The 26,943-nt window shown below is 36.1% G+C and overlaps 1 protein-coding gene across 4 annotated transcripts in view; it reads right to left on the minus strand.

Annotated features, from left to right (window-relative positions):
• Positions 1–26,943, minus strand: part of ARHGAP24 (Rho GTPase activating protein 24) — a 654,421-nt gene that overhangs the window by 254,522 nt on the left and 372,956 nt on the right. For 3 of the 4 annotated variants that reach the window (XM_019465261.2, XM_019465244.2, XM_019465250.2), the window contains exon 3: positions 21,037–21,124. In XM_019465261.2, the coding sequence (XP_019320806.1) occupies positions 21,037–21,124 (88 nt within the window). Of the gene's footprint in view, positions 1–21,036; positions 21,125–26,943 lie in introns of those variants that run through there. The other variant, XM_019465278.2, reaches the window with a different exon arrangement.

The raw sequence follows: 26,943 nt of genomic DNA on the forward strand, positions 1-26,943 counted from the left end.
TAAGTACATTGAGAAGTAGGCAAAAGATTTGAACATATATTTTTCCAAAGAAGATAAAAAAATGACCAAAAGTGCATGAAAAAATACTCAACAGCATTAGCCATTAGGGAAATGCAAATAAACCACAACAAGATATCATTTCACCCCACTGGGATGACTATAATAAAACAGGTAATAATAAGCATTGGTGAGGAAATGGACAAGTTGAAACCCTCAAATATTGCTGGTGGGAATGTGAAAGCATGCAGTCACTTTGGAAGACAGTTTGGCAGTCTCTCAAAAATGTTAAACATATACTTACAATATGAACTAGCAATTACACTCCGAGGTATATACCCAAAAGAACTGAAAACACACATCCACACAAAATCTTGCACATGAATGCCCATAGCAGCATTATCCATGACAACCAAAAAAGAGGGAGAAAAACATAAAATGTCCACCAACAGAGGAAGGAAAAAGTAAAAGTGGCATGTCTATACAATGCAATATTATTCATCCATAAAAAGGAATTAATGTACAATTCATGCTACAACATGGATGAATGTTGAAAACATGCTAAGTGAAAGAAGCCACTCATATAGAACACATATCATCACATCATTCCATTTATATGCACTGTCCAGAATAAGCACATTCATACAGACAGAAAGTAGATTAATGGTGGTCTAGTGCTTGGGGTTTGGGAGAAATGGGAAGTGAGTGCAAATAGCCATGAGGTTTCCTTCTTGGAGTAATAAGCATGTTCTAAAATTGATTGTAGTGATGGTTGCATGATTTTATGATTATATTAAAAAACCACTGAATTGTACACTTCAAATGAATGAATTAGATGGTATATGAATAATATCTCAAGAAAGTTGTTACAAAATCCAATCAAACTTTTTCTTATAGAACATTTAGGGAACCAGAAGTTAAATAATGATATGTTTGTCCACACTGAAGTTAAAATAAAAGAATATACTGCCTATTGACAAACCCTCAATTTTGTTACTTTATACTAAGTTGCCCACTCTCAAAGTAGACAGATATTCAAGAAATATTATCTTCCACACTGAAATTTTCCCAACAATAAATCGTTGGCATAACAGTATGACACAAGATCACACTGTTGGATGAACACAATCTCCTCATATTTCCTCCTTCCAGATGGTATTCTAACTGCTTTTGGTCAGCTTCTTGAAGTAACTTTCCATTGAATTAGTTACCATCTCATTTTTAATACATTGATGTACATGTCCTTAACAAATTACCGGAAAAAAGGATAATATTTTTCTTATAACTGCACACCTTACCTCCACACAGACACAGAAGAACACAATGGAAACTTCTGTATGTAGGGCAGATTAGGAATGGGGGGGGGTCCCTTTCTGTCTCTTGGGACACAGAACCACTATACTACCGGTCACTCAACAGGTGTGCAGGGGTGAGGCATACAGCCTCTACAGTAGATGAGTAACAGTTAAAAACAATAAATAAGTCCACTCAAATAGTGCTATTTAGAGTAAGCATACCATCAAAATCTAGCACAAATATTGAGTATTAGTTTAGCAAGAAAAATTTCTGAGGTCAAATATGGAAAGGATTACCTATTAACATCATGAATAAAAAGGACAGAAAATGTTCATCATTAATATATATTTACAGTTAACTACAGATACCATGTTCCAAAGATCTAATAATATCTCATAAATATTTTTACTAGAGGACAGAACTTAAATTTCTCTGATCATTTTCTAATTCTCATCGCAACTAACTTTGAAAAGTTGGATCTTAACTCTTTGTCACTCACTTACTGGTTTTGTGATCTTGGAAAATTCCTTAAACTTTTGAACCTAACTTACCCCATGTAAAAATAATTAACTCATATTAGTGGCAAGAATTAAATCAAATAATTCATATGAAGGACCTAATACTATAGTTAACACAAAGAGTATATCAAATAGTAGCTACTGTTATGATTATTACATTGTCAGTACTATATTACCAAAATCCAGTGGACTAGGATAGCAGCAGTCTTGAGACTTAAACTTGAGAAATCAAGGACATTTAATGCTAATATAATCAAAGAGAATATAAAAGATAGAATGATTACTCAACTGAGAATATGGGAATTTATACAAGGTTAGCCACCATAACCTCTGTGGGACCCATATTTCTCCTCTGTAAAATGAACAAAATGATCTTTGAAGTTCCTGACTACTTCCATAAGATAAGGGGAAAAGATTTATTGATTTCCATTTTCCTTACAATATTCTTTATAAAAATTTTTTGGCCTTAATTTCAGACTCAAACTTTTATTTAAACATCAACTCGTGTTTGGAATAGAGCAATGGAGATGATAACTGCAAATCACACAAACAAGAGTGAACATATATTTTAATGGATTTAAATCTATAATCTCAGGAATAGAAAAAAGCTACCACCACCCATTCCTTGGTTATGAAAAAAAAACAACAAAAAAAGAAAAAAACAAAAAAAAAAACACTGTAAAACAATCTGGAGTCTACATGAATGAACAAAACTTGTATAGCCTCAAAAAGCAAAAGATTTTATGTGATACAGATTCCAGATCTCTCAAATAAGGAAATAATGTACTAGTTCCCGTATTGCAATTCTAACCACATCTAAAAATACAGATACTCACTTCTCACTAAGAATGTTGATCTTTGTAATTTTTGCTATGTGAGATGGTGTCTGTATAATTTATGTGACAGGTATTGAGATATGCCAAAAAGCTACTTCTTTATTGTTATTTTTATAAAATAGAAATAAGAACTTAAATTTGGAACATATTTTGACTTCAAAGAACCCTTTTTAAAGTAGAATATATTATTCATATTGTAAGGAGATGTATTTATTTTAAATCTTACTGAGATTCTAAGGAAAAAAAAATTCCCTCCTTTGATTTTTATTTTGCTGTTAAAGATAAAAATCTAATTTTATTAGGTGAATCTTAGGGGACCGTTTAAAAGTAATTTTCAATACTTATTTGGCCAAGAAATCCTAAAGATGCACGTTTTGCTGAAAGAGTGGGACTCTAATTGTTAATTGCCTCAAAGATATATTGTGCTTGCTAGAGATCCAGCCCAACTTGGCAGACAATTTATTCACACAGGGATCAGTGTTTTGCGTAACAGAAGCCAAGCTGTTAAGTATAAGCCGTCTTCTTTCTTTTTACTGTGGACCTTTTATTCTGACCCTTTCAGTACAATTTCTTTAAATTGTTGGTGGTTGTCAAGATTCTGTGGTCTTCCATATTTTCAAATAACCTGAAGGTGAATATGAATTTGCGAATGCCATGAAAGTAAGGAATGTAAAATCTCTGAGCTCAAATATTTGAAAAAGAGACTTCCCAGTTATTTTGAGGAGCAAGGAGACAGTAATATTGCACTTTGAAGGGGATAGTGTTTTCAGCCGCTGTTAACATGCAGAGCCACTGTGCCCGGCTCCTTCTGTGGAATTACATCAGTAACCAATAGAGGGAGCATACAACCTGTGCACTACTTGCAGTTCCCAGCATGATTGGCCCATCACCAGCAGTTCCATCCAGAGCTTCAGTTATGCCCTTAAGGCTTTGTGTTCCCAACAACTAATAAAAAGGCACTGCTGGTTGTCAGCAAGTGCAGGAGGAGACCCTCATCTCAAAGGAAGCAGCAATCAAATCCACTGGGGTTCACAGGTTAACAGCAATGGGCTGAGTAGAATGGGTGAATTTAATGTGAAGGTGCCAGTTCATATGGACTAAGGAGAGGGGTCATTTACGGCTCAGACTTGGACTTTCAGCATTTAGACAAGGGAGGGAATACAGTTGTGTAAAATAAACCCATTTTTTATACCAGCACACAGATCATCCCATTATTTTTCCACTGAGTCATTTTACCTGATTTGATTTTCACACATCACATCACCTATGTGGAAAAATGAAGGGGAATGTTACTAAGATTTGTTTTGGATTGTAACACATTGGAAATAATGAGGTGTTTCTTAAAAAGAGGTGAGTTGATGACAAGTTAGACACATATGTGATGGTAGACCAGTGGGACGAATGTATATAGGTCACCAGGCTCGTTTGGGTGACATTAGCTTGTAGACATTCACATACATTGTCTCATCTGGTAGTTCCACAGTGTAATGTTCATTTCACTGATGAGAAAATGGGTGCCATAGGTATTAGAGAACCTGCTTAAGAGATATAGTGGTTCAGGATCCCATCTGCCCACGTAATAGTCCTGTAGGACTACTGCTTCACAAATGGACTTGATTAGTGTTTCCACAGTGTTCAGTGGAACTCTACCTCTGAGGAATGGTCACTGAGATGATAAACCATAGCTCCTCAAAAATGAGATTTTGGAATGTAATACCTAGCTCATAGCTGATTCTTACTAAATTTTTAATAAACTAAACCAATCCTTGAGTTTGAGTTAGGTTATAGAATAAGTGTAACACTCAGGGCTCCTGATTATCATTCCCAGAATCAACCCATTTCTAGGTTATAATGACTTCTTATGTCTGTCTCCCCTCCTTTCCTTCATCTTGCCCTTCCTCCCTCCATTCCTTCCTTCCTTCCTTCCTTCCTTCCTTCCTTCCTTCCTTCCACAAACATTTACTAAATGACTATGACACATCAGGCAGTTTGTAATGTGCTAGAAATAATAGGATGAACAAAAGGAGAGTTCTAGCTGTCATGGAACTTACATTCTTGTGAGAGAGACAGGTATCATTTGTAAAAGAAAAATGCTATGAAATGTAGGTCATGGACCTTCAAGAGTCAGCTAAGATATAGAAGCAATGATTGAGGTACTATCTGAAAGATGAATAGAAATTATCTTATGAATCTGAGAAAGATGAGAAGGAACCATTTAAAAAAGAAAGAACAGAATATCTAAAGATTCTATAGCTAAAGTGTAACACATTTGGAAAACTGAAAGAAAGCTACTGTGAGTACAGTTCAGAGAGCAAGGGAGAGAAGGAAATTCATGGGAACATTGGATAGTCCATGTGAGGCCTGCAGGCTGTGAGAAGATTTTTTTTTTTTAATAGGAGGTGACTTGATTGAATTTGAATATGAAAAACACACTCTGTATATGAGGATTCTCTGTTCTTTCTGCACAATTTCTCTATAGACCTAAAACTTCTCTAAAAAATGTATTCTCTTAAAATAATATGTGTATGAGATAGAACAGAGGGAGGAAGAGAGTAGAGTCTGAAGGCAAGCTAGGAGAATACTGCAGTTCTCCAGGACAAAGAGGGCCAGGGACTGAGCCCAACGGACCTCCAGAGGTTAAGGGGCTGAGGACGAACAAGCAATGGTGCCCAGAAAGCATGAGCAGTGAAGTAGGAATGAAATCAGGAAAATGGTGTCCTTGAAGCTCAATGAAGAAGGTATTTCAAGAAAGAGGGAGTGATCAATGTGGCAAATAGTCTGATTGGGCAATTATTATGAGGACAGAAATAATCATTACTTTTAGGAAAATTAGAGGCCACTGATGACATATATAAGGAAAAATCTGGTGGAGTTGGGGTGGGGGGACAATTAGATTAAGGCAAAGACAAGAATTGGAGAGACTATAATATAGAGTATAGAGCAATTTTGTTGCAAAAAGTAGCAAAATATACAACTGGGTGTATAACAGAAAAAGTTTGGTTGAGATTTTTTTTAAATAAAAGAATAATAGCATGATTGTATGCTCATATTTTTACTTTTTTTTTTGTTTATTTATTTTTGAGATAGAGACAGACAGATCACGAATGGGGGAGGGTCAGAGAGAGAGGGAGACATGGAATCTGAAACAGGCTCCAGGCTGTGTGAGCTGTCAGCACAGAGCCCGACGTGAGGCTTTAACTCATGAACTGTGAGATCATTACCTGAGCCGAAGTCAGAGACTCAACTGACTGAGCCACCCAGGAGCCCCAAGTATGCTCATATTTTTAAATCTTTACCATGTATGAGATTAATTTACTTTTTAAAATAAAAATGCCTATGGGAACAATACAATATGGAAGACAGACCTACAAACAAGATGAAAACAGTACAATCAATAGATTATGGCTTTTGAAAAGGTGAGACTGGATGAAATTCTAAGACAAATGAAGGACTAGATATAGGAAGGAAAAGGGACAGTTCCTTTATTATAAGGGAGGAAAAGAGGACCAAAAGGCAGATGTAAGTAGTTTTGTATATAGTTCAACCCATGAACAACATGGGTTTGAATTGTGCTGGTCCACTTATAAGCTGGTTTTGTTTTATTTTAAATAAATACTGTATAGTACTGTAAATGTATTTTCCTTATGATTTTCTTAATGTTTTCTTTTATCTAGTTTATCATATTCTTATAACATAAAAAATATGTGTTATTCAAGTGTTTATGTTATTAGTAAGGCAGATTTGGTCAACAGTAGGCTTTTAATAGTTAAGTTTTGGGGGAATCAAAAGTTATATGTAGATTTTTGACTGCATGGGAGTCAGTGCCCCTAATCCCCACATTATTCAAAGGACAACTATATTAGATATCAGAAAATTGGGGTGATTTCCATAAAATTAAGTGGGAGAGAGTGGCTGATCAAAACTAAAACACAAAATAAACTCTTCAAATGATAATTGATTTGCATCAGTTATAACCATATCAGAATGAGTTATTTGTTATTCACAGAACCCATTATGACACATCACAGCCCCTAGATTAGAGTCAAGTAACCCTAAGCACAAATCTATCATCTCCCCTGTGATTCCTATAAGCAAGTGACACATCAGAAATAATGAGTCATGAGAAAGACAATGTGATTGGTGCTGAAGGAATAAGCCCTACACCATGTCATGCCCCTGCACTAATTGTTTTCCATAAGCCTTAATTGCCTGTCTGGGCACTCTTTGCTCCTCGACACCCTGAATGACAAGTTGGTAATTCACAACAGGAGATTTGAGCAACTGGAGAACATCTCTCAAGAGCTCCTTTTGGCTTCCTCCCCTGACTAGACACGTCACGGTAGTATTTAATGCATTAGTATACCACTTTTAGACAGGAGTTTGTTCCTAAATAAAAATCAGCCTTACTTAAAAAGAAAAAGATAATAACAACACAAGGGAACATGTCTATTTATTCTAGGCAAAGTGTTAAAAACAAACCTAGCAGCAAAATTAAGGAGAATTTTAAATTCAAGGACAATTTATAGGAAAGAATAGCTAGATACAGAATACTTGTTCTTTCTCTGGACTTCCATTTCTATTTCACATGTTCTTAGTTAATACTTTGGTTGCTAGATCATTCAGGGTTTCTAGTATTTATGAAAGGATTAAGTAGAATTCTGGATTGTGGCTTGATGTACATTACACATAGTAAGGTCTGAATTTCTGCTTCTTTCTTTGAGGAATAAGATGAGGCTCAAGTAGCCAATAATAAACATAGGAAGAGTTTTCCCCACAAAAAGAGAAGTCTCTGGAAGAATAGCAATGTCTAATCTCCTTTTTGACCCTGTTACGGGTTGAGCTGTATTTATCCCAAATACATATGTTGAGGTCCCAAATCTTAGTACTTCAGAATCTGACCCTGCTTGGAGACAGGGTGTTTAAAGAGGCAATTGAGTTAAAATGAAGTCATGAGAGTAGACCCTAATCCAATCTGACTTGTGTCCTTATAAGAAGAGGAAATTTTAGGACACAGAGGATGCAGAGGGAAGGCCCTGAGAAGACACAGGGAGAAGGCAGCCAACTATACAGCAAAGGTTGATGCTTCAGAAGAAACCAATCCCTGTTAACACCTTGATCTTGGACTTCTAGACCCAACACCTGTAAGAAAATAAATTTCTGTTATTTAAGCCACCATGTCTGCAATACTTTGTTAGATAGTCCTGGAAAGCCAATAAATACTTTGTTTACCCACCCCTCTTTCTTATTGCAGACACACACCATTTTAAAAGCATGCTGGTCAAGTGAAACCTTTTCATATGAGATCAGAGGATCCTTAAACCAATGCCACTTCATAATAATGGTCCTGTTGATGCAATCTGAATTAATATAAAAGGTTGAATTTAGTTTTATTACTCTGATGTTTGAAATATAAGCATTTGATTAACACTGAGTTGTATATTTTCACAAAATTAGCTGAATGCCTGTGTGAAGCTAACCTGGTGTGCATGCTGCCAAGCTCCCTAAGGATCAGGGCTCCTTTGAATAGGCGCTGTAAGAGAAACAGCCAAATGGCTAACTCTCCAGGGCAGCCTGGATCAGCAGGACACACACATGAATGTCCCTGGTACATCCCCCTTCCTACTCCATTAGTACACCTTTCTCGTCTCAGAACTTCCTTCATGCTTTGCCAGTATTTCTTCAGCCTAAAATTCTTAACCTCATGGCCACCTAATCAAAATCCTGCAGTTTTTTTTTTTTTAAATTCCAGTTTCAGACTCACTGCCTCTAGGAAAGACTTCCTTGATTATTCCAGTCCTTACTGATCTGTTGCTTCCTAAATTTCATCTGCATTTATAATCCCACCTGAGACAATTCAGTATCCAGGCCAGTTATTATTTATGGCACTACTCAGGCAATTGTTCCAAAATGTTGCTACTGTTCCATGAGCCTTACTCACGTCAGCAGAGTGCTAAGTGTTCCTCTCACTCTTATGTCCTTCCATCCTCACCACAACCTCCACAACCTCCTGAGGGAGGCATTCTTACTTCACATTTTCTAAGAGGAAACTGGCTCAGAAAACCTAAGCAACCAGCTCAAGTGGCAGAGCTGGGAACTGATTCTGTCCAGTAGAGAAGTCTCTATCTCTTTCCTTTTCCTACGCTGGCTTCTAGGGTGGCCCTCGCAGCTTTGCTTTTCACCATCACCTCCGCATCTTCTCCTCCTAGGTCATCTTCTGCTCCTAGGACACTCCTAGGTCCTCCTAGGTCTCCTCCTAGGTCCTAGGGGACAGTTTCTACTTGCTCTCTACTCCTATACACCTAAGGCAAATAGTTTGATATTTATCAAAATATTTAGGAAAGCGCCTGGAATAAATTGGGGTTTTATAACTCCTTGGTGGCTCTGCAATTAGGTTGCCAGTTTTCTTATTAGGATATAGGGATTTCAGCAGGTTGGATCATACATTTCTGCATGATCCAGGACCTCTTAGGATTTCCATCTGGGCCTTTCTAGGCCTGATGTAATGGGGCTGTAAAGATGAGCCATTTTTTAAAATTTTATTTTAGAGAGAGAGAGTGTGTGCGCACAAGTCAGGAAGAGGGGCAGAGGGAAGGAGAGAGAATCCTAAGCAGGCTCCATGCTCAGTGTGGAGCTTGACACAGTGTTTGATCCCATGACCCTGGGATCATGACCTGAGCCGAAATCAAGAATCAGGTGCTCAACACCCAAAGCACCCCCAGCACCCCAAGATGAGTACTGTTTGAGAAAGGTAGTATTTGAATAACGAACAGGACAAATGAACCTAAAGATGAATTGACAGAGATAACATTTGTTTCAAAGCCAGGAAATTCAACAGGCCTGATCATCTGGGTTGCAGATGATTCTTCAGGTTTCACATTTTGAAACATTCAGAATCACTTCAGCTCAGTTTTTTATTAAGAAGAAGGAGGAAGGAAAGGAGGAGGAGGTGGATGAGGAGGGGGAGGAAGAGGAGGAGGAGGAGGAGAAAAGGAAAGAGAAGGGAAGAGAAAAGAAAAGAAAAAAAGAAAAAGAAAAAGAGAAAGAAAAGAAGAAAAGAAAAGAAAACAAAAGGAAAACCCCTTCCCTGGTTCCTTGAGAGCTGGCACAGGACATGGTGATATACCAGTTTTATCCTTGCTGCAAGGGTGCTTCCCACCCCTAATTATCAGCAGCAGTTCTGCTGCACACTCCTTTTCCTCCTGTTGTATTCCTTTTCCTGTGAATATGATTTCTCTTCCTCATTCCTGTACCATTTCTAACCTATGGGTTGTTCTCTCCACTGGCCATTGACTCACTCAAACATGCTGTTTCCCTAGCTAAGATACAGCCCAAAGGGGCCCTGCCACAGAAAAAGAACTGCCTGGAGAAACTCTATTTTCATAATAACAGCCACCGACATTTGTTTAGCACTTTACGGTCTATTTTCTTAGCGTGCTTGGATTGCAAAGCCCTTTTCAATTATTGGATAAAAAAGACAGGTAAACACAAACAGCCTGTGAATGCATAATTAAAACAATGCCTCAAAGAAAAATGAGGGAGGAAAATCACATTAATTCCAGCAAATAACGTTAATAAACAGCTGCTGCCATCAAAGTACTAAAAGACACTATTGGTTTTAGTATTAACGAGGGACTGAAGGAGAAGGCAATGCGAAATACTTTTTAAGAGTATAGTCTGTGAAATTCATGAACTTCTCTGGTCTCCAGTCTCCTATGGTGTAGAGAGAAAGCTATGACCATGTTAAGTAATTCATAACTGCAAGACTTTTAAAATTTTGATTTATCCAGGGGTGCCTGGGTGGCTCATTCAGTGAAGTGCCTGACTTCAGCTCAGGTCATGATCTCATGGTTCATGGGTTCCAGCCCCCAATCAGGCTCTGTGCTGACAGAGCTTCGGATTCTGTGCCTCCCTCTCTCTCTGCCCTGCCACCTCCAAAAAAAAAAAAAAAAAAAAAAAAAAAGAATAAAAACTTTAAGTTTTTTAAAAAAAATTTTGGTTAATCCAATGCAATCATTCCATAGATAATAAAACTGAGGCCTAGTTTATTCATTAATTCAACAGACATGCAGTGAACATACACTATATGATAGCCACTTTCCTAGGCACTTGGAATAGAAGGTAACATTTCTCAAGAGCTTCAAATCTAATGGGGAAGAAAGAGAATACAGCTAATATAAAAAAGGTGAGTCTCAAAGGCAGAGGAAGAAAATGCAGAGTACAATAAATTTTAAACCCTAATCTCATTTCTTTCATTTGCCCTCTTTATTTCTCTTAACTCTTAGATATTTGGCCTCTGTGGGATCTAGAAAATGAACCCATCCATATTATTATTCTTATTGGTATGAGAAAGTTGTAGCATGTGGTAGTTTTGTGGGCTCACACGGGTGTCAAGCCTGGCTTGAGCATTTACTAGAAACATGAATGTGTACCACTGCCTCCTGGCATTGGGAAGAATGGCATCAATCACAAGTGTGGTCACATATTAAATGAGCCATTGTGTATAAGGCCTAGCATGCATTAGTACAGGGCCTGAGACCTATTTCAGTAAATGTTAACTATAAACATGATAGAAGTGTTTCTCATACTGATGTTAAAGGAAACCTGGTAGGTTGCGGCAGAGAGATATCAATAAATGAGTGGTGAGGAAAACAAGATACCCCTCTGAGAAAATGAGCCGTTAATTTTACCAGTAAACAAAGTAGGGCCATTTTCTATAAGATAGTTAAAATTTTATGATGCTAGTGTACATTGTAAAGCAGTGAGTTTAGAAGACACTTCAAGCTTCTTTGATCTTGAAAAGGATGCTTCCATTTCAGAATACTTATGAATATCTCCCTGAACTTGTATGGACTAAGCAAAATATAGGAATTTTTTTTCATGCCAGGCACACCCAATCCTCTATTAATGGTATTCATTTCTGAAAAAGTCACATAACAGAGATCAGCACTGGTCAGGATCTAGAGTTATAAATGGGCTAAGACAGGGTTTAAATAGAGAATTTTAGTTTGGTTACTAAAACTTTTTAGATTTACTGTGATTGGGGGAAAAATAAGCATTATTAAAAGATGAAAGCTTCTAAATAAAACTGTTGGCAAACAGTTCCTGAATCATGATTTTGAGGCTGTGGGTGATGCTATGGCCTGGGGAGACAGGCTGTCTCAGAGTTCTAATTCTGGCTCTGGTGGCACCAGTGGGGATTAGTGATTTATATTAGTATCTTCAGGCTCCTTTTCACAGGTTTTGTTTCTCTAGCTTTTTTTATCTAGCTACAAGGGTCCACAAACTATGGCCCATGGGCCAAATCTGGCCTACTATCTATTTTCCACATTTTTAAGTGGCTGGAAAAAATCAAAAGAACCATAATATTTCTTGATATTTGAGAATTACATAAAATCCAGATTTTGGTGTCCATTAATAAAATTTTATTGGAACATAGCCAATACCCATGTGCTTATGCTACAATGGCAGAGTTGAGTAGTTATAACAGAGAGCATATGGGCTGTAAAACCTAAAATATTTATTCTCTGGTCCTTTCCAGAAAATATTTGCTGACCCCTGATCTGGCATATAGAATGAATCCTAACATTAAATGGGAATGGATGAACATGTCTACCAATACCGTCAGAGAGCACTCCTCATACAGACACTCTTCATGAGTGTGATCATAAGATCACACTCCAAACGGGTTCACAAATGTGCCAAATGCCTTCTGGTTGACATGGCAGTAAAATTTCAAGGGATTACAAACATTTTAAAATGCCCTTTGTATTATTTTAATAGCCTCTTTCAAATGTATATTTTAAGGCATTTTAAGTAGGAAGGGAATTTTGAAGGAAAAATCCCAACCACTTTTTTTTAAATAAAAGAATACATAGTAGCTAAAACATGCTGCTTTTCAATGCATTTATTTAATTCATGTTCAGAATTACTTGTGTATATAGAATTACGATTTCATACCATAAACAACTCCTACTCACATTCTCTAAATGATTTCCACACATTAACTAAGAAAAGAAAAATAATACAAGCTTCATGGCTGCCTACAGACTTAGGCAGACAAAAAAAGAGATTGTCATAGTTGCCTTTGGGTAACAGAATTGCACGAACTGTAACTTACAGTACTAACACAAAAGAGAAAAAATAGTTAAGATAAAGACAGTGTCATAAAATTAAATGCCTTAGCAGCATATTTAACTAATGATCAAGAAAATGACGAACTTTTATGCCTTTTATGCTAGAACACTATTAAAATGTCTCCACATTTTCACACAAAATAGACACCAAATACTGGTTTATGTTTTTAAAGACAGCAAATTAATATAACCAATGACTTTATTCACCCTACTAGGAATTGCAAATACACACATGGATGATAAACTATCATTGCTGATGTCAAATAATTATTTCAAAAACTCAAAAACTGGGCCAAGCTTTTTTCTTTCTCAGAGACATCCATGACTATATCTTACAACTATCTATTTCTCATATGGCCTATTCTATACTGCAGCTGCACTGACCATCTAAATAGGCTCAAGTTTGGGTCAATTAAAAATTATACACTCTCCAGATCCATGAAATGTTCTACCTAGGAAGAATTTTTTTGTAAATGCGTGAAATAGGTCTGGAGAGTTATCCAATCATAGAAACAGGAGAAAAAACAACTAGATCAGGGAGAGAAAAGTAAAAACTGATTAACAGTATACCATGTAATTACAAATAATAGAGAAAAATTTTGCCACACTTATGCATGTGTGTATATAAGTGAAATAGATAGATGAATATGAATACAGAGATAAATAACTAAATATGGAGAAAATGCAGATAAATAGATTGATAGAGATTAATCAAGTCTCTGGACCCCAAATTTAGACTACAGTTCTTAACCTACAGTCTACAGTTGGGTTTCTAGGAATCTTTGAAACCCCCAAAATCATTTGCAATTTATATAGGTATTTACATTTTTCTGACAAAACAATACATAATACAGTTATTAGATTGTTTAGGTACTCATGTCCCCTAACTTTTCGCTCAGCTCATAAAAATCCTTCTGCAAAATAATTAGAATAGAAACATTCTTTATTGATATTTACAGAAGTGATATGCAATTGTCAGAGGATATTGGAAATAATTAGCGTAGTCATGGCTAAAGGCAGGCTATACGACACCTTCTCTTCTGAAGGGTTTAATTTTATTTCCAGGCAGATGAAACTCACTTTGGATTACCCTTCAAAATTTCTCTCTTTTTTTTTTTTCATTTCCGTAGCTGTATCTTCACCTCTCATCCCCTTTTCTTCTGTGTTTACCTCTTTTATTTCCCTGGAGGAAGGAAGAGGATAAGAAAGCCTCCCAGTTCTAGTTATTATTGATTTGGGGCACTGTGCTGAATTGGGGCTTTGAGAGTCTGGAATATTGGTAATTGCCCTTGAAACTCATAATGAGTCTTTCCTTGGATAATACCTATGCGGGCTGGTGTACTGATTCCCAACATGTGAATAATATTAAGCGTGCTTGCTAGTGGCTAGACAGTGTGTGATAAGTTGGCCAGTGTATGGAGGGAGTTTGTGAAGAAGCAGAGACAATTTTAGCAAAGTGAGTTCTGTAATGAAGAAAGTGGAGCTTCAGCATGCATTGTTTTCCAGAGGAAAAAATTATAGGTGCACATTCCTTCTCTGGTATAGTTATTCACATAAAAGTAAGGCTACTGCAGGCAGGTGAATTTTTTCCCCAGCTCGTCATGACAGTATTACTATTTGTGACCAGAGAACATACATTTAAAAGAACTGTGAGTGGGCACCTTTATCTAGTGCCTATTTTTATGATAGGCTTAAACATATAAACAATTGCAAATAGATGAAAATGCCTACTCTCACATCAAGTACCAAAACTCTTAATACATACTCTGTTAATCATAATAAAAAATTCATAAGTTCATATTTCAGAAACCAGGCTCCAGCCTCTAATATCTCATATTTTTTATGCCAGAAAAAAAAATATATACATATATACATACATATATACACAGAAAATCAAAATAAAGTTGTGTATATATATACACAACTTTATTTTGATTTTCTGGAACTTTACCTTTGTAAAGATAAATCAGTCTCTCTCTCTCTCTCTCTCTCTCTCACACACACACACACACACACACACACACACACACACACACAAAGTAGTGTTAGCTGTTTGACCTTGATCGAATTACTTCACTGTGCCTCAGTTTCTTTATCTGGAAATGGAGATAATAACAGAGCCGGCTTCATGGAGCTGTGATAAAGATCAAATTTAATGATACATGTAAAGATCCTGGAACATTGCCTGGGATACAGATAAAGCTATAAATCCTATAATGGGTAACCTACCGCTCTGTTTAGATCCCAGAGGCTGGCATGTTGGCTGCTGATGGCTCACAGAAGCCTTCATGGACATTGCTCTCCATTGCAACAGGGAGCTGCTTCATTGGAGTTTATCTGTCTCCTCTTTTCCCATAAACCACTAGACTAGCTAATACCAAGATAAAAGGTCTGCTCCTTGAGTTTAGAGCAGCCCTGAGGGGCATCCTAGCTCTGGAGATTCCCATAGCATCAGCTGAGACCTCATTTGTAATGGTGGTGTGGGCCAGCTTCTCCTTCTGTCTAATCCTGCTCTCCTTGCTTTCTCATAGATGAGATATCTCCAGAGAGCATTCCCTAATACACTGTTTTTAAAAAACTTATCTATCTATCATCTATCTATCTATCATCTATATCCAGTATAGATAACATAGTGTTATAGTAGTTTCAAGTGTATAATATAATGATTCAACAATCCTACACATTACTCAGTGTTCATCAAGATAAATGTCCTCTTAGTCCCCATCACCTATTTCACCCTCCCCCCACCCACTTCCCTTCTGGCAATCACCACTTTGTTCTCTGTATTTCAAGACATGCAGTTTGTTTGTCTCTTTTTTTCTTTGTTAATTTGCTTCTCAAATTGCACATGAGTGAAATCATACAGTATTTGCCTTTCTCTGACTAACTTATTTTACCTAGTATTATACCCTCTAGCTCCATCCATGTGGTTGCAAATGGCAATTTTAGTCTATAAATCTGAAGAAAAAAAACGTTAAAAATTCACATTCTATGTTGAAAAACACAAGGGAAGTTGTACCTTACAGAGAATGCATTTCAGAGAAGAAACCTAAACCCCATTTCCCTGACCCTGACTATAACAAGAGGAAGACGACTAGGACAGAGGAAGTGCCTCTTGAAGAAAAGTTTTCAAGATAAACCCTATTTTTTTAAGGGGAGGAAAATAAATTCTCTCAACCATCAGAACAAGTTCAGAGAAGCACAAGAGAGTTGCTGGTAAATTCTGAAGTATGCTAGAACTGTCACTCACCCCTTCTCCAAGTTGTAGGCTCACATGAAGCTCAGCAATCCATTGAATCTGTTGGGTCTGAAGCTCATGCTTCACGGAAAAAGGGACAAGATGACAGGGTTGAGGGAAGCAGCAATGGTGAAACAGCCTGCATTATCCCTACTTGGCAGACCAGGGTACATGAGTTTCCTGGTAGCTGAATAAGCACAAAGAAAGCAGCTGGCTTTTGAGCCCTTCTAATGGTATGCCATCTAACAGAACCTTGCTTAAGGTGGAAAAGTCTACCATGTGAAGTGGATTTCCAATTCTAGGGATGCTGAACAATCCACAAATGTTCTCTATAAGCAAGTCAACTTTTGGAAAGGAATGTAATAACCAGTCAGTGTTAAGGAGCTGTACTACAGCAATAGCTTCTGTGTAGACAGACTTCTACCTTCTTCCATTTTTCTTTTGGTAACGTTATCAGAAAGGAAAGCAGAGAAGTAGGAAAGAGGGCATACAGAATTTCCCTCCACTTCAGCCACTATAACCACAAAGAGGTCTTTGCTGCACAAGGGGATGGAAAGATATTACACAGCAGGAAATAAGAGTTCAGCATAGCCAATTTAGGAGTAGCTATTGCTGACAATAAAATCATTTCAAACAATTGAGAGTCTGCCATGAACCTGGTAAACATATACACTTCAATAAGTATTCATCCAGTACCCTGCATCATACTGTACCATGTGTTAGAGATGCCATGTTGAGAAGAAAGACATGGCTTCTAACACTTATGGAGCATGCACTTCCTCATCTCCTTTTGCCTTTCTGCCTCTGAATCATTATGTCTTCTCCCTGTGACAGACTATTCTTCAAAGAAGGTTGAGACATCATAATCTATTAATTATTCTGTTTATTTTTTAAACATCATAAGGAAAATTTTCCCAGAACACATTTTAAGAAGCAAAAAGACTGAATGCATTTTCTTACTTCAAGTACTATACATTAAATTCTGCCAACATTCCTTTCTCAACCACATTTCCCAAAAGCTTAGCACTTGGCCATAAAAGTTCACTCCAGTCTAAAATTTGGCATGCCTGACAGCAAAGTCTTCAAATTTGCCAATTTGGCTAACATCTCCTTTTTGAATAACAAGTTAGGGAAATAGGAAAAAAAAATATGTGAAATGGTATAAATCATGGCATTATCCAGACACAATTCATTTCATGAGATAATAGTAAGACTAAAATAAATTAATCCTAAATTATGGTAGATTTGTTTTCAGACAGATTTTCACAAAAGTTTAAAATCTGCATGGAAATATACTATACAAAGAAATATAATTGAGTCATATACAAAAATCAGAGAACATTTTTTAATGTTTGTTTATTTATTTATTTAAATATGAAATTTATTGTCAAATTTGTTTCCATACAACACCCAGTGCTCATCCCAACAGGTGCCCTCCTCAATGCCCTTCACCCACCCTCCACTCCCTCCCACCCCCCATCAGCCCTCAGTTTATTCTCAGTTTTTAAGAGTCTCTTATGTTTTGGCTCCCTCCCTCTCTAACCTTTTTTTCTTTTTCCTTCCCCTCCCCCATGGACTTCTGTTAAGTTTCTCAGGATCCACATAAGAGTGAAAACATGGTATCTGTCTTTCTCTGTATGACTTATTTCACTTAGCATAACACTCTCCAGTTCCATCCACGTTGCTACAAAAGGCCAGATTTCATTCTTTCTCATTGCCACATAGTATTCCATTGTGTATATAAACCACAATTTCTTTACCCATTCATCAGTTGATGGACATTAGGCTCTTCCCATAATTTGGCTATTGTTAAAAGTGCTGCTATAAACATTGGGGTACAAGTGCCCCTATGCATCAGCACTCCTGTATCCCTTGGGTAAATTCCTAGCAGTGCTATTGCTTCTGCACTGCAAAGGAAACAATCAACAAAACTAAAAGGCAACCAATGGAATGGGAAAAGATATTTGCAAATGACATATCGGACAAAGGGCTAGTATCCAAAATCTATACAGAGCTCACCAAACTCCACATCCGAAAAACAAATAACCCAGTGAAGAAATGGGCAGAAAACATGAATAGACACTTCTCTAAAGAAGACATCTGGATGGCCAACAAGCACATTAAAAGATGCTCAACGTCGCTCCTTATCAGGGAAATACAAATCAAAACCACACTCAGATACCACCTCATGCTAGTCAGAGTCGCCAAAATGAACAAATCAGGAGACCATAGATGCTGGCGAAGATGTGGAGAAACGGGAACCCTCTTGCACTGTTGGTGGGAATGCAAACTGAGAACTTTGATTCTATTGTAAAATCTTTTTTTTGATTACACATGACTATTACTTAATTTCAGAGGACATTTCAGACTAAAGTAAAACAAAAATGAAACAAAACAACTCCTATCTACATAGCATATATGGATATATATAAATTATAAATAATTCTATATAAAGAATTATATTCTATAATATTCGATAATATAAAGAATTAAAAAGATATATAGCACATATACAGATAAACTATATATATATACATAAACTTACATATATCTGCACACACACACAAATGTGTGTATGTATATATAGTACCAGAATGTTTGGCAAAGAGCTTTCAGAAATCTTTTTGTCAGTTTTGCTAGAAATCATTATAGGCAGTTGGGATTAAAGTATTTAATCCTATCCATCGATATACCTTGGTAGTTGGGCTTGAGGTATTTGTACATAAAGACAGAATCATTTTGGATCTGTAAACATCATTTGTAGCATGGGTTTTCAAAAATGGTGATGGAGAGAATTCCTCAGAGAAAACCAATATAGAATAAATATATGTTATAAGAATCTGCTGCTAGTCAGGCCTACAAAAGAAGGTTCTGTACAAAGCATTGACCACATTTCTGCAATCTTTTCTGTCTCACACTTTCTGACAAATGAAAACATTCTTGCAACTTTCTAGATTCTCTGTGTCCAGCTATCACCTAATTAGAATAATCAGAAAATATCATCTTATCTTTCTCATTTGCAAAAATAAATCCAGTATAGTCAGTAATTCTAATATAGCAAAAATGGTTAAAAATAATGTGATTTAGATTCCCACATTTTCATACAAATACAGAAGCATTTGTCTGGAAATTCTATTTTAATTGGAGGGACACACCAATAAAGCCTCAATGACCAAAATTCATGGCACAAACACTGAATTCTTAATGAAGCCATGGTGTTTCTCCAACTTTCTCTTTAAAAAAGCATTTGGCGCAATCCTCTTATCACTCCTTAAGATAATTTAGAATTATAAGACCTAATTTAGAAAATATTACATATTGTGTTAATGATTCAGGAAGCATCTTTTCAAATGAGCTATGGGCATAGTATATTTATTTCCATAATTACTGCAGCAAACCTAAATTTCCTTGAGAATGTGTTGTTTTTTTGTTTTTTGTTTTTTTTTTTTTAAAGACAACCGTCAGATTTCACATCACAGAGTCTTAAACTTCTTAAGTTTTGCTCATCAAAAGCCATATATCATATTCCCCATATATGAAATGCATCCCCTAGAGAAACAATCTTAGAGGGGAAGTTTTGAGACTTCCTGGGTTCGAAGGCCCAGTTCTCTCTAGAACAATCTTGACAATATCCATGTATGTTATATTAGAACACCTTCACCAAAAGATGAAATCTTTACGTATTTAGTAGACAGAATGGGAAAGCAGACCTTTAGTATTATTGGAGACAGAGTCAAAGCTGTCAGTTTAATACCATGCTCACTTAAAAGCCGATAGGCACTAATTTTGTGAATAAATAGAGAAAGAAATTTCCTCCAGTGATACTTCAAAGACTTTGCAACATCTGGAATTTGGTTCTATACAGGGTATTCCACTAAAAAGTAAGTATAAAAAGATTTTAATAGAGCAAACAAGATTCAGGTTTCTTACAATGTGTTCTCCCTGGGGGGAGACAAATAACACAATGCATCTGACTAACCTTTCTGCACTTCAGCTGCATCAATTAACATTTAGTCATGGATTCCATCATGAGCCAGATGAACTCAGTGCTACAGCTGTTTTCAGTGAAGGGGAAAAATATGCTTCCACATTTTAGATTCCCAGCATTTATAAATCTGGGAAAAATGTTTTATTGACTGCCGTTGTGCCAGCATTATTGATATGCATTACATATTAGTCACCCAAATAAATTCACACACACCCTAGACTGTGATTAAATCAGGGTCAGTAGCGCATGAACTGGGTCAGCCAGCACCAATGCTATAAAAACAACATTCTCAACCTTTTTTCTTACATCAAGGATTAAGGAAGGGCTAAAGAACTGATCAAAGAAATAGATTGCGGCCTTGAAAAAATTGTTATTGGGTGGGTCAAACATTTCAGTGGAGATCAGGTACTCTGAGAGAGGGATGCAGATGACTAGAAAAAAATGAACAGATGTTGAAGAAATTGAACTGCAGGATCTAATGGCTTGGCAGAGACATCCTCAATACTACAAGCCAAACATGTGGAAGTGTTTGGTTGGGAGCAAAGCTGGGGTACAGCATAGCAATACTTAGTTAGTCATTGAAGGAGGATTTTTGTTTTGTTTTATTTTTATAGCAAAGGTTCCTTCAAGATGCAGTTTGTGGAGAAATATTACAGTGAATCAGCTGGGTAAGCCACTCTACCTGTCACACCTTGCCAAATTTCACATCACAAGAACATTACAAAACTAATTTTGTCTCCATTAGTCCCTTATCAATGCTGTTCCATGTCTTCTGGTCAACTCTGGAGTCACATGGATGAATGGATATCCAATAGTCACGTGGCCATATGTGCACTGCGTGTGTGTGTACCATCATTTGTACTGGTGTATAAACCTGGAATCACTATCTGTGTAAAAACTAACCAAATTTGACACTTGCCTTCTCAAATTAATGTTCTTAGCCACAACTCAAGAAGAATAAAGGTTGTATGTCTTCACTTTTACCAACACAGAATGTCAGTCACTTAATCAAACCAGAAAAATGCCTTACCTGGAACTACTTCAAAAAGGAATTTTCCTGGGCTCTCTTCATTGCAGGGATGTTCAAGGACTTTATTTCCAGGCAGAAAAATAGTACCCTGTGAACACAAATGCCCCAAACATCAACATCATCAGAGGGCAAATATTGGATATCATCATCATTATCATCAGTAAATATCCAAAGTGTATCTGTAATCCAGTATATAGTAATACGCATCAGACTCATTTATATTCCCAACTAATCAAAAATCATGTAACAGAATCATATTAATTCAACATTTAACAAGTTTTTTGTTGACCACCCAATGTATATAAGATACTGTATTAGGTACCGAGTTCATTTTAAGCACCAATTTATTAAATGCATTCTGTGTGCCAAAATTTTTACTGAGCCTTCTACCAACATCATATTATTTAATTGTTAGAACAGTCTTATAAGGTAGGTGTTATTTTCCCCATTTTACAGCTATGAAAACCAAAGCGAAGGCATTAAATAACTCAGCCAAGGTTGCCATAGCCATCCCTTGATTATTCCTTCCTTTTCCGTTAGATTTCTCTCTCTTTAGTGTATTATTTCCATCAGTACTAAGACATACTTAAAGTTGTATCCCATTACAAGATACTACTTTGACTCCTCCTGTTCCAGCTATCATCTTTTTCTCCCCTTGCCTACCAAAGAGCTACCTACATTGAATCTATTTCTTTACACGTGTCCACTGCAGCCTCGTTTGTGCACCCACAATTCCAATTACCTGATTCTCACAAGCTTCATGCTTAACAATTCTCAATCTTCAATAAATATGACTTCCCAGGAGGATTCAGCACTATTAACCATTCTTTCTTGAAGCACCTTCTTGGTTTTCTCCAGGTTTTGTTCTTACTTTGAGACTTGGTAGAGTCTCTTTTCCTGGCTCTAAGTGGCCTTTAAATATTAAAGTGTTCCAAAGATGTATCCAATTATTCCTTCTCTTCTGACTCTATTTTCTCTTTCTCAGAACTATCTCATTCATGTCTGTGACTTCAATAACCAACTATAAGCCAATGAATATCAGATTAATATTTCTCCCCTTCCCCCTGCTGCTTCTTCTTCTTCTTCTTCTTCTTCTTCTTCTTTTAATTTTAACTAGGCTTCATGTCCAACATGGGGCTGGAACTCACGACCCTGAGATCAGGAGTCTCAGGGTCCACTGACTGAGCCAGCCAAGCACCCCTCAGATTAGTATTTCTAACTCAGGACTCTCTAATTTTCAGAACTTTATATCCAAGAACTTATTTGCATTTCCATTTGGATAGCAAAAGCATCTTAAACTAAATTTAGTCAAATTAAAATGCAATTAATTTTGGTCCTGTTTAGGCATTCACTAGCTTTGTGACTGGCATCTTCTTCCAATCAGTTGCAAAAGCCAGAAATGTAGGAGTCATCATCCTTAGTATATCTGTACTAACACTCAAGTGACTATTGTTTGTGGTCTTGTATGTTTCAAAGTCCATTCACTGAATTCTCCATAACACTCAAACATCTTTCAATCCATTTTTTTTCTTAATGCATTCCAAGTATCTTTAGAAACAGAAACTTTACCTTGCAACTTTCTTGCTTAAAAATCTTCAATGACTTTTATTTGTCCTCAGATCAATAGACCTTTGGGTCTACTTCCACCCAAATCTATAAGTTCATTTTTCTGCTCTTATGCTTTTGATGCTTTCTATGACTTTCTGTAATCAAGCCAACTCCTTTTCTATAAATAGTATCATACTCCCATCTATCTTAGGACTGTATTCTTTCCTGGATTGTTTTATAACCATTTCACAGATTGATTACATCCAAAATATACTTGTATAGCTTCCAGAAAATGTTCCTGGATGATTTACTCCTGTATGTAACTATGCTATTTGTAAAATTATTTGATTAATGTCTGTCTCCATCATTAAACTGTAAAGGAGTAAGGATAATGTGTGTTTTGCTCTCTAATTTACCACCAATGCCTAGTATTTTGCCTAACATAAGGCTAACGCTGAAAAAAAAGTATATTGTTGAGTGAATAAGTACTGTTAGTGTAGTAAAGCCAAGATTCAAAACCAAGAATGCTGGATTTAAAAGCCTATGTTATTGTCAACAAGATTATATCATCCAGTTTTGCCAGTTTGAAGCAATATTTAGCTCAAGTAATATTTTACTCAGGTTTCATCCTACCTGATTTGGCACAGAAAATTATAGTCATCAACTCTGTCCCTACATCTAGGCTTAGAGTGTTAAAGCATAGCACTCCCTAACTAAAACCTAAGGAATTATAGGTTAGACATCCCCCTCCCCCTCCTTGCTTACAAGAGGAAGTTTTAGAGGTACTACCTTTTTCTTCCTCTTCCAGGAAGTAAATTTTCTTACTTCTCATCATATCTAGTGTCCTTGGCCCATGGATCACCAGTTTCTGGTGTTTTCAATAATTTTTTAAAATTACAAAACACTTCGAAAATATTCATCATAATTAAGACTTTTTAATATACAGGTTTAATCTATATGGTTTCCATATAAAGTGATAAAAATCAGCTGTTTCAATGAAGAGTTTGTTTTACTTCCTGAAATGATTTTGTGACGTAATTAAATTTGTGATTTAGCTGGCTGTTAGAATATAGCATCTAACCTTCCAGACAAATACAATATTCACTTATGGGTGCACATATGCCTGTATGTTTGTATGTGTGTACACATGAATCCTGTTTAATTCTATGTCTTCAGGCTCTACTTAGGATCTTAAAATGTACATATATCCTGTAAGTTGAATTCAAGCCACTCTCCTGCATAAATAATTCTCTTGCATGAGTCAGTCTCTTCCATGAAATCCCAAAGTACCTCACTTGATTATTAAAAGACAGAGTAGTGCTATTCTTTGTTTTCTTTTTCATACATGTGAAATAGCTACTTTTGGCTGAAATTTTTATTTTCACTTTTAAAATTTGACATCTTCCAGATTTTATATTTTAGCTGTTTTCCAAGAAAATTATGATGAGAGCATAATAGTTCAAGTATTAGTAGATAATGTTTAGGGCAGGATATATTGTAATTGACAAACATTTGCTGTGGTTAATTCATTGTCATTCAATTATAAAATAAAGTAATTTAACTGAAATCTAGTAATTTAACTTGATCACCTTGTATAGAAACCATGTAGTTAAAGTCTATAACTAAGAGAAGAGTCTTAATTGTGATAGTTATTTCAAATACTCTGTAATATGATATTGTTAAAAAATGCAGAGAAATTTTAAAAATCTATAATTTACCCATCATCATAGATAACTAATGTTAGCACTTATACATCTTTCTGTATTTGTATATATTTATGTATATGTGTGTATTAACAGCTACAGTAATTTTTATTTAAAAAGTAATCAAAATAAAGCCTTATTTATTATCCGCTTCAAAACTTAAAAATCATGTATTGTTAGTATGCCAATTTAATAATTGATATCATTTTTAATTTTAATTTTTTAAAGTTTATTTATTTTGAGAGAAAGAGAGAGAGAGCATAAGCAGGGGAGAGGCAGAGGAAAAGGGAGAGAGAGAATCCCAAGCAGGCTCCACACTGTCAGCACAGAACCTGACAGAGGGCTCGAACTCATGAACTGTGAGATCATGACTTGAGCCAACTACTTGGACACTTAACAGACTAAGCCACCCAGGCGCCCCAACATAATTTTTTAAAGCTGAATAGTATAGTGCTTGCTTGAATATACATACTTTTACACCCTCTGTTCATGTAAAGTATTTATGGTTTTCTTCAAGTGTTATAATAAAGAATATTTTCATGAACATCCATGAAGCTAAATCTTTGAGCTCCTCCTTAACTTATTCTAAAGGACAAAGCCCTAAGAGAGAAATTAGTAGTCAAAAAGTATGCACTGTTTGTATGGGTTTAGTTAATTCTTCCAGAATACTCTAAATTAGCTAAGCAAACAAATAAACAACTAGTGAGCAAGTAAAATAAAAGTGCCCAATCTGATTGAGAAGTAGTTTATTGAGACACTACCATATGTCAGATATTATTTCAGATGGTGTGAAGTATGGAACAGAAATAAAGTCTTTACTTTCAATATAAGAATAACATATTATATGACTATACATGAAATAAGTACCAAAGTATATAGAAAACCAAACAAATATAAGAGTTTAAGAAGAGAGTGTCATTAGTGTAGTCTGATTAGTTAAGAAAGGTAATATGAAAAAATAATTTTTAAAGGAAGATTAGATTTTAATATTTAGTGAGGTAGGGGTAATCTTCTAAAATGGAGGAAATCACATCAACAAAAGCAGTAATTAGAGCCATATGTGCATAACACATTAGAATAAGAGAATTTTCACATGAAGGAATAATTAGGAGGTAAAGATTTGGTGACATTGAGGACACCCCCTGGAAAGTCTACCCTTGGGCAGAGGACGCTGCACTTAACATCCACAACTGAGAACAAGAGTAGACTCTTGAGCAAAGCAGATGGAGATTGAGGAATACCAACTTCTTAAAAATTTGTTACTATGAAGCAATTAATTTGTCATAGATGACAACATCAAGACTTACACAAATGTATTGGCAGCAGAAATGGCATAAATTTGCATCAGCAATGCATTACTGGAGATACAATTTTTGGAAATAGAAACTGGGCACAGTGTAAACATAGAGAATGAAGAAGAGTCAAAGATTACTTCAGTTTCTCTCTTCTGTATATCTAGAAGAAAGGTGATACCTCTTATTTGAAATGGGGAATTAGTAAGAATTAAACTCCACTGAGTCCATGTATTTGACCCAAAACTGTGTGATAGTCTTTAATTTCCTGGTAATAGCTAGATTGGATGCTCTCTATTTGCCCACCCCCCCCCCATCTTCTTTCCACCTATCACTCTATTCTGTACCCCTGGAAACTAATCTCTATAAATTGCATAAACCAGGCTCTCTTGACTGTTGACTTCAGGTTGGATTTGAGAAATCATAGCATAAAATCAGAAGGCCACAAAAGAGACAGACTGAGATATTTATTGACCTATCCTCATCCAAGCTAGCCAGAAAACTGGCCTTAGTTGCATTGGATACCTTAGTCCACATCTCCTAAATTTGGAGGCTTCCCCAGGTTCTAGTAGCTCTAACAGACCCAGGATGTTTTCCCTATCTGTGGGTTTCTATGAACCTTCCCAACACTTTATAAATGGTTTCTTTATCATACACTCTACAGTTAGCACTTTTAAGGTGGAGCCATCAATTTCTTGCTGGGATCTGGAGTAACAAAATAGTCAGGGTGCAAGTGCTTTCAGTTTTCTAAGAAATGGCATATTACCCCTGATGTTCAATATGCCTCACTGGAAATTTTGGATGATCACAGAGAAGAGAATCAAGTATAAGAAGGAGATGTAACCTTTTTGATCAGAGTTCAGTACATATGGTAGTAATTACATGTCAATAACTAATCAGCATATTCAGAATGGAATTAAGCTTACTTTTTATCCCTTACAGGGAATATCTCTTTCTAAACAATTTTTAAAATTTCAAAATGAGATAATACATTAAACAAAATATTTTATAGCTTAAGAGCTAAGAGTTGGCAAAAGAAACATAATTCAGAACCATAATAGTATCTCATTTTCAGCTAAATAGCTGAAATTGCTATTAAAAAAAGAAGCTCCTCTCTAGTTAAACCACTGAGCCAAAACCACCAGATATTGGGGTAAAGCAAGATCATGTTGAAAATAAGTATGGTAATCTTCCTATCTGGAATTTGGATTGAAAAAAAAATGTATGCATGTGCAGTAGCTCTGTTACTTTCTATAAACTTAATGGTAAGAATTTTTTTTTCCAGCACTAACAGTGACCATGAACATCATGGACTGGGCAAAGTCTCAGCTTGACAATATATATGTGTATTTTTAATGCAATTA

The sequence above is a fragment of the Panthera pardus genome, unplaced genomic scaffold (genome assembly GCF_024362965.1).
Source record: "Panthera pardus isolate Hobbes unplaced genomic scaffold, ASM2436296v1 HiC_scaffold_13, whole genome shotgun sequence".
In the NCBI taxonomy this organism is placed as follows: domain Eukaryota; kingdom Metazoa; phylum Chordata; class Mammalia; order Carnivora; family Felidae; genus Panthera; species Panthera pardus.